This window comes from Stegastes partitus, unplaced genomic scaffold, assembly GCF_000690725.1.
Source record: "Stegastes partitus isolate 25-593 unplaced genomic scaffold, Stegastes_partitus-1.0.2 Scaffold186, whole genome shotgun sequence".
NCBI lineage: Eukaryota > Metazoa > Chordata > Actinopteri > Pomacentridae > Stegastes > Stegastes partitus.
Window position 1 is genome coordinate 638,755 of NW_007577917.1, and position 13,019 is coordinate 651,773.

Sequence of the window (13,019 nt, forward strand, 5' to 3'; positions counted from 1 at the left end):
ATTACCTGTTGTCCATCACATCACGAGCTTGGTTTTGATCACTAGTTCTGCTAATGACCTTGCACAGAACTATGATCAACAAGGCTTAAAATCTCCTCACAGCCAGCGATGATCGTGCTTTGTCTACCGCAGCGTTTGACAAATTAGATGCGATTACACGGGCTATTTTAAATATATAATTTGGCAAGATGGAGTGCTGCCAGTAAAAACTGTGTAATTGCATCCACTTTGTCGTGCTCCAAAGCTAAATCCTTAGTGATCACCATTTGGAATGAAAGGAAACGGCGTGCCAAGTGATTGTGGTTGTAGTGCTGGTGCCAAACACAGAGTACACCATGTAAAGTCGCAGATGGCTTAAAACATATTCATCAGAACTGATTTACTGACCAAAAAAAAAAAAGTGATTTTATTTGCATGTATCTTTGTTGCACAGCTACTACAATTATGATTGATTTAATGTTTATGCAAATTGCTGCAAATGGCATTTCAGACAACTATTTCAGCCTTTTTTTTTACTGTCTATAGGGCTGAGATAGCATCACGTCTGTCTTGACATTTATATTTACCAAACTTTTGATTGTTAGAGATGATAATGTTTTTAATTCAGACACTGCGATAACACTTTATTTATTCCTTCTGCTTTGATGCATCATACAAATTCATCTTGCAAGTAGATCAATATCGAGCTATGAAATGAAATAAATAAGGTGTTATCGTTGTTATTCAACATGTTGTTTTCTGCATATCGTGCTAAATTCATTTGTAAATTTGCTTCATTTAACATCTAAAAGTAGAACATTTGCCTCAGTTGCTTAAACTAACATCCTCTTTGCTCACTGTTGCTTCCCCTTCTTCGCTTGGGTAACACCTGAAAGGCTGTGGAGGAGGATTTTTTTGGTGCGTATGCCACCGAGGCCACTCCCTTTGCCCCGGAGCCCTCCGTTGTCCCAGACAGGGCGGACAACCTGGACACTGGCGCGTATGACTTTAAGGAGTATGACCTAAAGGAGTATGACTTGGGCGAGGTTGACAACAGGTTGTATGATTATGGGGCGTATGATGAGTATGGCACGGCCCCTCCCAAGCCCCGGACGGCCTACGACGATGAGGTGGGGCCCGGGGTGGCCGCTGAAACCGACGTTTCTGAGAGTACTGTAAGTATCACACCCTGACCCGCCGACTGAGGGGTGTGTGCATGAACTACTAGGGAATCTGTGTGGACTCACTCCGTCTTCCAGTGCACGTCTTCTTAGTCGGTTGCTTGGCATGGGAGATGCATCATTGACACGTTGAGTTGGAAAATGTCTTGCTGCCGTCTCACTGGTTGGTGATTAATCAGGACAATGCACGGAGATCTGTGTTTTCTTACAAAGATTGTGCCTTTTCCTTCGTACTCGAGCAGCTGTCTGTCTGACGTATTGCATAGTGTGTGCACAAGCATCGGAAACATTCATAATAGCGCTTCGTCTATCCACACACAGCCTCCAATCAGTGCATGTTGGCCCAACCTACACCCCGCCCACAAATACCCAACAAGCCCTCCTGCCCATCCCCGCCCATTCATCTCTCAGCAGTTGGATCTGATCCCTTCCTCGCCTCCTCTGCTATTTTAACAAGCACCCTGTCTGTGACATACACCTCCTTGTGTGCACTGCAATTAGCCAATAAATCACAAGGGGCCGTTCTCACAGTGCACACACACGATTGTAAAGGCGACGTCAGGGATGCGTTCACTTCCTTTGCTGCCCAGACCTACTGAACTCTGCCTTCACCCATCAGAAGTAGCCTCTCTCCGCTCTGTTTAAATTTACCCACCGTCCGAACACCATCAAACACCGTTCTGTGCCTGCATGCCTTTGGGTATTGTTAGCATGTGAGGACAAGGCCTTTATTGGGCTTGTATACCTTTTTTAGTACGCCTCTACACACACACACACACACTTCCCCACTTTCTCCACAAGCCAGAAGTCGTTCACTAGCGCTAATGAAACTACATTTGTCTTCGTTTGAAATTGTTCATTTTCAGTGTTACAGCAAAAACAGATTTTTTTCTTTATTGTGAAACTCTTCAGCGATGTATTATCTGATCACTGCTCAATGGCAATGCAATGACGGCATTGCTCCATTTCAAGCATGTAGACTAGATGTCCATTCTTGCTCATTAGGACTAACATTTTGCCTGTAACGTCACCTCACCTTGTGTTACCTATGATTCGCTCTCTGCCTCTGACGTAGCTAGCTGCACCTGAGTATATGATACTGACTGACTGAATACGATTTGTTCAAAGCATTCACATGTGTCACCAGCTGAACTGCCTCCTCAGTCATCATTGCTCATCAGGGCTTTTTTTTTGTTTTTCCCACCTGGGGAGTATAACTGCTGTGTGAAGAACGCCGCCTCTTTTCCTGATTTGTAACCGCAGGTTGCTGGCGTCGAGGGAGGCTTCGGCCAGAAGGGAGAGAAGGGCGAGCCGGCTGTGATCGAACCTGTAAGATCCAAAGTGTCAATAATGTGCTGATATGATGGTCACTGTTACAGTACATGTTTTGTTAGTGAATTTTTATTTTTTTCTAATTTTATCACACTATTATGAAATGAAATTACATCAACTCTTGAACTAAAGCGTTACGTTTACTTACAAACTGAATTTCCCCCAAAATTCGTTGACTCACCCTGACCTGCATGTAGCACTGCTGCCCCCCAGGACAACATCTGTGGTATGAAACAATCTATTTGTTTTCTTTCAGGGCATGCTGATTGAAGGACCACCAGGACCCCCCGGCCCAGCTGTGAGTATATGTAGATATTTGTAAAAGTTGCTCTTTTGCATAGCTGTACACTATTTCAGTCAGATTTTAATGAGCTGATGGTCTGCTAACTTAGTTTTGTCTTTTTTTTTTAGGGTCTTCCAGGACCCTCAGGCCTACAAGGACCCCCAGGCCCCTCTGGAGATCCTGGTGACAGAGTAAGTTGTCATTTACTTCCACCAGATCAGCCTCAGTTTAATATGTGTGTAAACTATAAATTCAAGACTCTGGTTCAGATGATGCTGCAGGGATGTCTTAGACCCTTAAATAGACACTCAACGAGTAGGTTTATTGATTAGAATTGTAATGACGTTAAACGATTTGTGCCCACTGATATCAGCCAGTAGTTTACTATCCAGCTTTAGCATGCAGCACTACTGCAAATGATCTAATATGTACAAATTGTTGGATTAAATGTATATAATGCATTTATCATTGAGCTGCAAAAACTACTGCACATCTTTTTTACTAACCAGAAGATTACTTTACTTTAAATATATATATATTGATTTTTTCCACCAAGGCTGCATAAAATGGAAGTTTGTGATTTTCTGATACTCGTTACAGTTAGATCTTGGAACTCCCGAGACACAGTTCGTTATGAATCAATGTGGGAGATAAACCAAATCCCAGTAACCTTGGTGACAAAACTTCTGCTTCATATGTTGCATTGAAGTTAAACTGTTCATGCAAACAATCTCTTGGAAGCAGGTTTAACACATCCAAACCATGACATCCTTTCTTATGTACTCCAAGATGCATCAATAGACTGAAATCAGAAGAACTGTTTTACGTTGCGGCGTGCTTGAGCTGGACCTACATCTAGATTGGGTTCACGTCTCTGCTGCTACGGCAGGACTTACAGCATCGTGTAGCTTTATGAGATTTAGCAGATCTGTTATTTTGGGTAGAACTCTTGAAACTTAAGCAGGAGTAGCAATATTTGCCCTGGCTTTCTCCAACGCTTTGCTCTTTGAACTGTAACTCACTCACACACACAAAACTCGTGCATCAGAATAAGATGCAAAAGGATGTTGGTTTTGGACTGCAGATAGAAGTGAAGGGGGACGTGCTCAGTCGAACCAACAAACAGCACTCCTGCAGCATTCACTGCTCTATTCGTGCGTCTGCCCGTGTGCGGCGTGCGTATGTAAAGATGCATCGTTGTGTTTTAACAGCATAAGAAATAGCACGCCAAAAAAAAGTTCTTGGCCAGGCCCAGTTTTCAAAGCAGCATCATGTTTTATGACTACACATGGGTTTGTACATTTTGTCTACAGGTTGTTGAACATTCTTACGGTGATTTTCAGGGAATGTTCAAAAAAAAATTCAACCCAGATGTAAATGTCGCTACTTTAAAACCACAACAAGTGCATAAAAGAGTTGCTGGGCAGCTTTAGTTAATACGTTAGCTTCTCTGATCCCCTAAATATGATAACATATAGATTTAGTTCAGTAAGTTATCATGCAGTAAGTAGCTGTTCACTGCTTGGTCTTTCAAATGTCAGAATTGTATTAATCCGGTCCTGTGTCTTTTGTATTGCAGGGTCCTCCTGGTCGCGCTGGTCTGCCTGGTGCTGACGGTTTGCCAGGACCCCCAGGTACCATGCTGATGCTGCCAGTAAGTGCATTTGCAAAAGAAGTACAAACCACCCAGCTTTTTTTATTATTATTTCAGGCTAGTTTCTCGAGTATTGCATAGTGATGACAAACACACTGAGCTCGTCTGTGTGTGTTTGGAACAGTTCCGTTTTGGTGGAGATGGTGAGAAAGGTCCAGTGGTGTCGGCCCAAGAAGCTCAAGCGCAGGCCATCCTCTCTCAGGCCAGAGTAAGTAGAAAGAACTTTTTTTTAAATTAAAAAAAAATAAAAATGAAAGCCCCTGGAAAGCCTGAAGGCTGTGGACAAACCCCTGCCCCCGACCCGCTCTCTGCACACAGCTGTAGGGGCAAAGGAGGGGAAGGAAGACCATATTTTGGAGGGGATGGGAGGTGAAGGGAGGGGGCTGCGCTGCGTTTCGTTGGCCTTGCAAGGCTAAAAGGAGACGTGCCGAGCAGGCTGAAGAGCAACAACATAAAAAGGCCACTTTGAACAGATGGACAGACGGGAGAGACTGTTAAAAATACTTTAGGGGCTCTCTATCTGCGGGTGGGCGAAACCAACAGGTGTAGAAAATGTTTTTTGTGTGTTTGCTGGAGAGGAGGTGGGCAGTTAGAGGAAAAGAGGAAGAGTCCCGCACTGTATCCCAAATTAATCACACACTGAGTCACCGCAGTGAGCCAGGAGATAAAACGTGGAAAAATAGATTTGGACGTCCTGCAACACAACATGATGAAATAGTGTTTAGATACGAGTTAGAACCAAATGCATGACATGTATATTAAATTCGAGATGTAGCCTTGTGTGACTTTCTCTATTGCAAATATGAATTATTTTGCAAAGTTAGCCACACATACTCAAAATTTACAATCAACAATGCAATACAGAATCGATACACTGAGACTGTGGATAGACTTTAAATAAAGCCTTTCATTTTTTCTTCCATTTATAGCTCTAGTTAAGCTATTTGTTGTCAGTATGTAAGCACCAAATTGGGAAAACCTTTATAAGTAGTCATACGTAGCTTTGATTTTATTTAAACTCCAAAATTGAATTCTTGTTCAGACATTCAGGACAGAAAATAAACAACAAAAACTCATCGTGGACCCACAAAACAAACCGTTAAAAGCATGTCACACAAATAAAATTTGAAACTAAAGCGTGGCACAGGATGAAAACAACGTGTGGAAAGTATGCTAACTTATACAAACACATGTAACATAATACATGTGCAGTACACAGAAATGCATGTACAGTTCTTTTTTTTTGTTGAGTGGATTTTTTTTTTTACTGAGTGGAATTTGACCTTGGTCTTGTCTGTGTTTCTGCCCTGCAGCTGGCTATGAGGGGACCCCCTGGGCCGATGGGTTTGACAGGAAGATCGGGGCCAGTGGTGAGTCATCGTTCACAGAAATGCTGCAGTTTGGTCGAGCAAACACTGCTTTTGAAACTACAAACTCGTGTTTATTATTCGGTCTATTGTGATTGCAATAATTAATTTCAGTTGTCAGTTTGGATCCATATTGACTCTTTGAGGTAATAAAAAGCTTGTTGCCATTCACCAACACTGCAGAAAGAGCTTTTAAGAGGTCAATGCTTAAATAATAATTCAGTAAATCTGTACTGTTGTATCAGGTATAGCTGTTAAAGGAATAATATCATCTTGTATTGTTGGTATTTTCATGTTTTTGGTACGATTATTTGTTTTGCAGTGTTGCTTGGTGGCTCGACGGACACACTACCTGTCTGTTAGGTGCTACCAGCTGCCAAATCTGAATTTGTTGTTGCCCTGCCCCCCCTCCCTGCTCTTTTTCTGCTTCTTTTTTTTCCCCCTCCTTGGGCTTGTTGATACACGATCCACTATTTATCTCGAGGAAAAGACCCTACAGAAGACACAGAGAGTTACCTTCTGTTAAATCTGCTTTTCTGGGGCTGAAGGCGTAACGATCTGAAATGATACGGAAATAATCAGATGCAAAGGAAAGTGGACGAGATAAGGAATTTGTGGCTTTTGTCTGCGGCACACATTCAGCTTTTCAGACAGCTGGGATGTTTTGTGATTCTGAAATGTTGTAATTCATAATTGAATCATCACTTGTCTGCAGACAGATCACAGTATATGTCCTAAATCTCTGCCTAGAACAACAGTTAAGCATTGTTTTTTTAGCTTTAAGTATGTGCCAGAAGACACCCAGTAGTGTTCGTGTGCCTGCACGTGTAGTCTCAGGCAACAGATGGGAACTTCCTGCATTTTCACAAATCAGATGCAACTCATTTAGATGCTAAAACAAACATTTTGCCCAATTGAACACAAGAACCTGAGTGTTTGCACCAGCTGCACATAATCCCACATTCAAGAAGTGATAGCATTTATAATACATCACATTTTGCATTGTTTCCAGGTAGGCTGTGCATATGTAACAGAAGGAATCTGCAGATTAATTTATGTTAATGTGAAAACACAAATGCGTCCTGTGCATATTAAGCTAAATATCGCCATCTGCTGTTTACTTTATGTTTCAGCTCCAGGAAACTGTGCTTAATTGTTTGAAGTACATCTATGTGACATGTGTTCTCTGTCTTTAGGGTCCACCTGGTACTGGTGGATTAAAAGGTGAAAGTGGAGACCCCGGTCCTCAGGTGAGAAGTGATGATCCTAATAATGTGTAAAAAATACACCAGCTAATGAAGGCCTCATCCCAGCTCACGGATTGTTTGGTCGCTCACTGGTCCTCATGTGTCTGTGCAGGGTCCCCGTGGCGTCCAGGGGCCTTCAGGACAACCTGGCAAAGCTGGCAAGAGGGTGAGTGAACTCGCTCACCTCCGGCACTCACACTGCACCATGTGTGTGTGTGTGTGTGTGCGCGCTCACATGCTTCCGTGTTTGCTGTTGTGTGGTTGTTTGTACTTGTGGTCACTCCACAAACGCTGAGAGGCTTATTTCCACTCCAACAAACAATTGCTTGATATGTGCTTAAAGGCCTGTGCTCCCTGCAATCCTCGGATCAATGGCTGGCCAGTTAATCTGTCTGAAAATGCCAAAACGGGAAAACTGACTATGGATGTGGGGCGCAATTAGTGTCACGGTGCAGTCACTCTGCGGAGCCAAGCATCTTGACCTAATTGGATACTAATAAACATAAACCAGTCACTGGCAAATTAGTAATGCAAGCCTGATGAACTTGGGAGCTGATTTAATGTCACATAATTTGATAAAAGAATTGGTCAGACCACTCATCTAGTGCAGCTTCAGTTCAAATTTTCTTGCGCTTCCCTTAATGTTGGTTTAAATATTTTCTAAAAAAGGAGGAGAAGAAGAGATAATAGCTACAAAAAAGCAGCATCAGAGTTATAATTATATTTTTGATTCGTTTGGTTTTCTTCTCTCTGAGCTGGTGTAGAATAGTGAAAGGCTTTTTTTTAATCCTCAATTCCTCCTTTTGAATGCTTGAATTCATTATTTTGTGTGTTATATTTCCTTGACCAGTGATTTATGACGTCCGTTTTGCTTTACTGCTCGTCATTGGTGCTTTTTGCTGTTTCGGGCAGCATACTTGGATATTTACTGATATATAATATTTAATTTATTGTTTAAACTCTGCACAATCCAACAATTGACCTGCCAAACCTCATGGGAATCAACATAAATAAACAAACAAACCTTCTGGACCCGGTGGTTCGGTATTTGACAGCAGAGTTACATCCAAAATAAAGATTACTTGATGATTAAACTTTTTTTTTTTTTTTTTAAACTTTGGCAGGTGTCTGGACAAAGAGGTTTACGACGATATACAAAACAGAGAGAGAATAATAGGATAACAACAAAGCAGATCAAATGAACAAACAAACAAACATGCACGGATTTTCTACAAGTTCAGAGGTGTTTTTGTTCCAAACCCCTTCAGAGTTTGTGTATATGCTTAATCTCTGTGCTGTTTTAAGGGCCGTGCCGGAGCTGATGGCGCCCGTGGAATGCCCGGAGAGCCTGGCTCCAAGGTACCGGCACAGAAACCTGTCATGTTTATGTCACCGACTACAAATGAGCGAATACTGGAAGTATTGTTATGCATAAGCCGTAATGAATGTTTTAGTGCCGTGTGATCTGCTGACATCTGCTGCTCTGCGTTATTACAGGGCGACCGAGGCTTTGATGGACTTCCTGGGCTGCCTGGTGAGAAGGGACACAGGGTGAGTCCAGTACGGTGGATGTCATCGGTTCAGTTCGTCAAAATCCTGTGACTGAATTTGTACGGCGTTAAAGTTGAGTTACTGAGAGGAGAAATGAACCAGATTTACAAAGAACTCCTCGTGAACAACGGAGTATTGTTTGCGTGAGGAAACAAACTCCTCTAGATGTTTTTGAGCTTATGAGCAAAGCGCTGTTTACTCGTGTGATAAGTCCCAATACTGGCATTAAAATCAAACCCCCTGAGTGACTGGGGATTTATCTTCTCAGATTACTGTGCTTTAGTAAAGAGCTGGACGCTGTGGGTGTCTGTCAGATCAGATTTCACATCCAGAAAATAGAAAATAACCTCCTTAAATAAATAACTGCAGTGTCATGAGGGGATACAAGGGAAGACAAGGTTTTAATTTGTCTTCTGCTAATGTACCTGCATTAATCAGACTCCATGGAACGATTTGATGGCGGCGGTGCGCAGAAGCCATCGATTTGTAAAATGCAAAATGAAGAAATGATTTTACAGTGGGTTTCATCAGCTTGATGCATTTCACCTGGTTGTTCAAATTTAAATATTTCTCTTAGCCCAATTTATTACATGATCTCTAACAGGCTCACACATTTTAGAGGAAAAGTATGACTTCCTTTTTAAGTTAGGCAAATGTAATATCAAGAAATCACACGATAAGTTGAGTCGAGACACAAAAAACTAAAGTGTCCAGATGAGTAGCTTGGCGTGAGGAGATGATGCTTTGGATTTGTTTTAATACAAAGTCAGCAGAGAAACTGACAACAAATATTTCAAAACTACTTCAAATGTGTACGAAACACACATGAAGCATCACACAAGCCTCCAGCAGAGATCTGGTCAGCCCTTACATGATGAATTAACCTGAATCTGTCTGTTCTCTCTCAGGGGGAGTTCGGCCCAATGGGACCCCCAGGTGCCCCTGGGGAGGACGGCCAGAGAGTAAGTACTTCCTCTTTTCTAAACTTTTAGGGAAACTGAGCTCGGCTGAGGTGAACCGCCGCTACGCTCGTCCACATCAGCTGCGCTCCACCAGCTCAGCCCTCAGGCGGCGGCAGCTGGGTGGAGACTGTGAACCGGGAAGGAGAGGAGAGCTTGTGTTTAACCTTTCCTCCCCCTGAAACCAACCACCTCAGCCTCCCCCCTACACCCCCACAGCCCAACCACCACCTCCAGGGTGTTACTTCATTCAACAATGTTTGGATTGGTCGAGATTGAGCCCTGACTAATACAGGCTTTTGAGAGCTTATGATTATAGGTGTTGATAGCTGACATCTAATACAAGATCCCTGTATTTAGTTCATTGTTTTATTTGTTTAAATAGAAACCCTAAACACTGATCCTCTACTGCAGCTTAATTAATTAAACCGACTGTGATTCTGTTCTTTTCCTCCCTCAGGGCGAGGATGGAGAGATTGGGCCTCGAGGATTAGCTGGCGAGAGTGTAAGGCTTGTCTGCTGTTGGTTATATGTCATCAAGCTTTTCCAAACCTATGTGGTTCCAGCAAGCTGCAACACGATCTTCTTTGAGCTATGTAGCTAAGCTAACACATGCATCCACCAGGAAACAGACCTGGTCTTGTCTGAAAAGCGGTTCTACACTGTTATAGACAGAATAAGTCTAATTTTTCTTACTCGTCCTTCATAGGGTCCTCGAGGTTTGTTGGGACCTCGTGGTCCTCCGGGACCCCCCGGATCACCTGTACGTATACCATGGCTTCTAGCATCCCTTCTTCTGATATGGCTGCCATTAATTTATATGATGTATCATGAGTCTTCTCCGATCTGTCCTCCGCAGGGTGTTGCCGGAGTTGACGGACCTCCAGGTCCCAAAGGAAACATGGTACGAACACATCTTCCTCCCAGTAAAACTGATTTAAAATGTTCCTGCATCAGCTCCACAGGCTGCAGAGTTAAAGTTCTGCAGAACCTTTTCATTCACTTAGTTTTGTCTGTTAAAATCACTCGAGGATGCACAGCTGTGAGGTCAGAGGTCATTCATATGCCTTTGGGGAGCTGAGGAGGAGAGCAGTAGTCATCTGAAAGGCAGCAGAGTATCAAGTGCTGAATTGTGGTTTTGCCCTTTTTCTGCCTGATGTATTATTAAGACCTCGCAAAATAAATATTACAAGATAAATTCTGACTAATGAGAATTTACAACAGCTACTGAACTCAGTGCTATTTTAGGTCCACGAGGGTGCTTTCAACCACTTAAACACATCAAATCACAGCTTCTAGTGTTGAGTTTTGAGTGTTTTTTTGTTGTAATCAAGACACTTTATACAGTTATGAACACTGTCAAAGAGCAAGGGCTTCCTTATTAGAGTTTTTAATTTCATCCTGATCTTTAATGATCAGAAAACCAGCATAATTACACAATTCTATTATTTTGTTACCCGAGTGCCCAAAGCAGAGCACGATCCAAAGCAACTACATGACCTGTAGCACCTACGGGTTACATGGGATACATCAGGTTCAGCGAAGGGTTAATCCAAGGCAGGACTGGCTGTTTAGGTGTACCAAATACTCAGTAAAATTAGTCACATAACTAGCTGTTCATTAAACAGCTTAGAGATGCTATATGGGGCTAGAACGCACTGCTAGGTTCAACTTTTTACACCGTTTGTGGCCGATATAGTAAAACCTGTAACAGCAACGTTTTTAAATCATTTCTGAAGGATCGTAAATCATATCAGAAATCTGAATTTTGAGTCCTCTTTGCAGCTCATAACAACACGTCTCAGGGTCACAGTGATTCACGTTGTTTACAGCCAGAAGGTCGGATGAACCGCACCAGATTGTTGACGCTCATGCATGTGATTCAAGCGTCTGTATTGGTGGCAGCTCCTCTGGCTCTAATATTCAGTGTCTAGTTCTGACAGTTTTCGTCTTTTTCAGGGACCGCAAGGAGAGCCAGGCCCACCCGGTCAGCAGGGAATCCCCGGAACGCAGGTGAACAAATCAATCTCACACCGCCTCGGTGCACATGTCAGAAACAAAGTGTGGTGTGCAGAGGCGTGCAGCGTGGTGTTTAAATACAGAAAGTCCTCTTTGCTGTTTGTAACTTCAGCATAAACTCCACATGCACAGATATTTTGATTTCAGAGATTAGGTCAGGGATTCATTTAACGGATTAGATATGAAACTGGATGGCTTGATTCTCTCAGCAGGATGTCATGTTTGTGTTTTCAGTGTGGTGCTTATTCAAGTTAAACTTAATGCACTAAATACCACTGATCTTTTGACTTCCTCTTTTCTGACCACCCTGTTTCTTTTTCTGGTGACATCTTTTCTTTGGTGACATACAACCTACGTGCACCACACACATTTTCCTCTGATGTTTTTTAGAAGGTTATCTTAGGAGAGGGGACTTTGTGGGGTCAAAGCTTCATATTCATGTTGGTGGAATTCCTGAAAAGCTGCCACACCTGTTGGCGCGAGCTTCAGTGCCTCCAGTTTCCCTGCAACAAACACACACTGGGCTGCTGCTCAGAAATGCATATACGGGAACACACGAGCAAATATTTAAATGTGTGCAGTTCCACAAGCATGCTAGATGCTAATATGCCCACTGACAACACAAACGCACCACAAGCCTCACATTCCTGCACCAGCTCAACTATTTACAACTCTTCAGTTTATTCACCTTGTGTTTGAGTGTGCTGGTTGTTGCTGTAGCAACAGACTCTCATTTCTTCTTAATTGTCTCTTGCCTTTTAGGGTCTTCCTGGACCTCAAGGCCCCATCGGACCACCCGGAGAAAAAGTACGTTTCAAGATATTCCTCTAAATGTTTCCCTTCGTATTGAAGCCCCGTACGAAAGAAATAAAACATAGCTTCAACTTGTGGTTTCAGTCCAGCAATCACAGTCAGGTTCCAGGAATTATTGATAATCCAAATGTAATCAATAACCTATATGTCAACATCACAGTAAGTCAGATTTAGGGTACAGGGCTAGATATAAGCTAGCGTTTGCCTCCTAGTTTGGTATCTGCGAGTTCACAAAAGTCAAGCTATGTGAAGGTTACAACTAAATTCAAATGTACATATTTATTTATTATATGTCTGTCTGACTGACAGGTAAGGCTGTTCATCTTAGATATTTCTCCAGAAATCACTTTATTACCATAATTACATCGTGGCAGTATCATGCTTACGGTTGAATATCCTTAATGTTTACATTTTACTATAGTAAACTTATTTTTTACTATAGTACACTTATTTGCTTGTATTTTTACCTATATGTTGCTCTTGTCTTACAGTTGTACTGATTATTATTTGTTAGGCTTAAAAAAAACAACAAAACAAAACAGGACCTGAGTACCAATTTCGTACCGGAAACATGTAATAGTGAGCTGGCATGACAATGAAAGTTACTTCAATCCTTGAATCCTTGAATTAAGCT

General features: G+C 42.3%; 1 protein-coding gene across 1 annotated transcript in view; it reads left to right on the forward strand.

The window, feature by feature from the left end:
• col11a1a (collagen, type XI, alpha 1a) overlaps positions 1–13,019 on the forward strand; it is a gene marked incomplete at its 3' end in the record, with an annotated part of 76,907 nt that overhangs the window by 22,061 nt on the left and 41,827 nt on the right. The window contains exons 8-24 of the mRNA XM_008280225.1: positions 876–1,154; positions 2,424–2,489; positions 2,749–2,790; positions 2,904–2,966; positions 4,355–4,429; positions 4,554–4,637; positions 5,743–5,799; positions 6,993–7,046; positions 7,156–7,209; positions 8,349–8,402; positions 8,541–8,594; positions 9,503–9,556; positions 10,014–10,058; positions 10,263–10,316; positions 10,413–10,457; positions 11,513–11,566; positions 12,335–12,379. Of these exons, the coding sequence (XP_008278447.1) occupies positions 876–1,154; positions 2,424–2,489; positions 2,749–2,790; positions 2,904–2,966; positions 4,355–4,429; positions 4,554–4,637; positions 5,743–5,799; positions 6,993–7,046; positions 7,156–7,209; positions 8,349–8,402; positions 8,541–8,594; positions 9,503–9,556; positions 10,014–10,058; positions 10,263–10,316; positions 10,413–10,457; positions 11,513–11,566; positions 12,335–12,379 (1,179 nt within the window). The remainder of the gene's footprint in view (positions 1–875; positions 1,155–2,423; positions 2,490–2,748; positions 2,791–2,903; positions 2,967–4,354; positions 4,430–4,553; positions 4,638–5,742; positions 5,800–6,992; positions 7,047–7,155; positions 7,210–8,348; positions 8,403–8,540; positions 8,595–9,502; positions 9,557–10,013; positions 10,059–10,262; positions 10,317–10,412; positions 10,458–11,512; positions 11,567–12,334; positions 12,380–13,019) is intronic.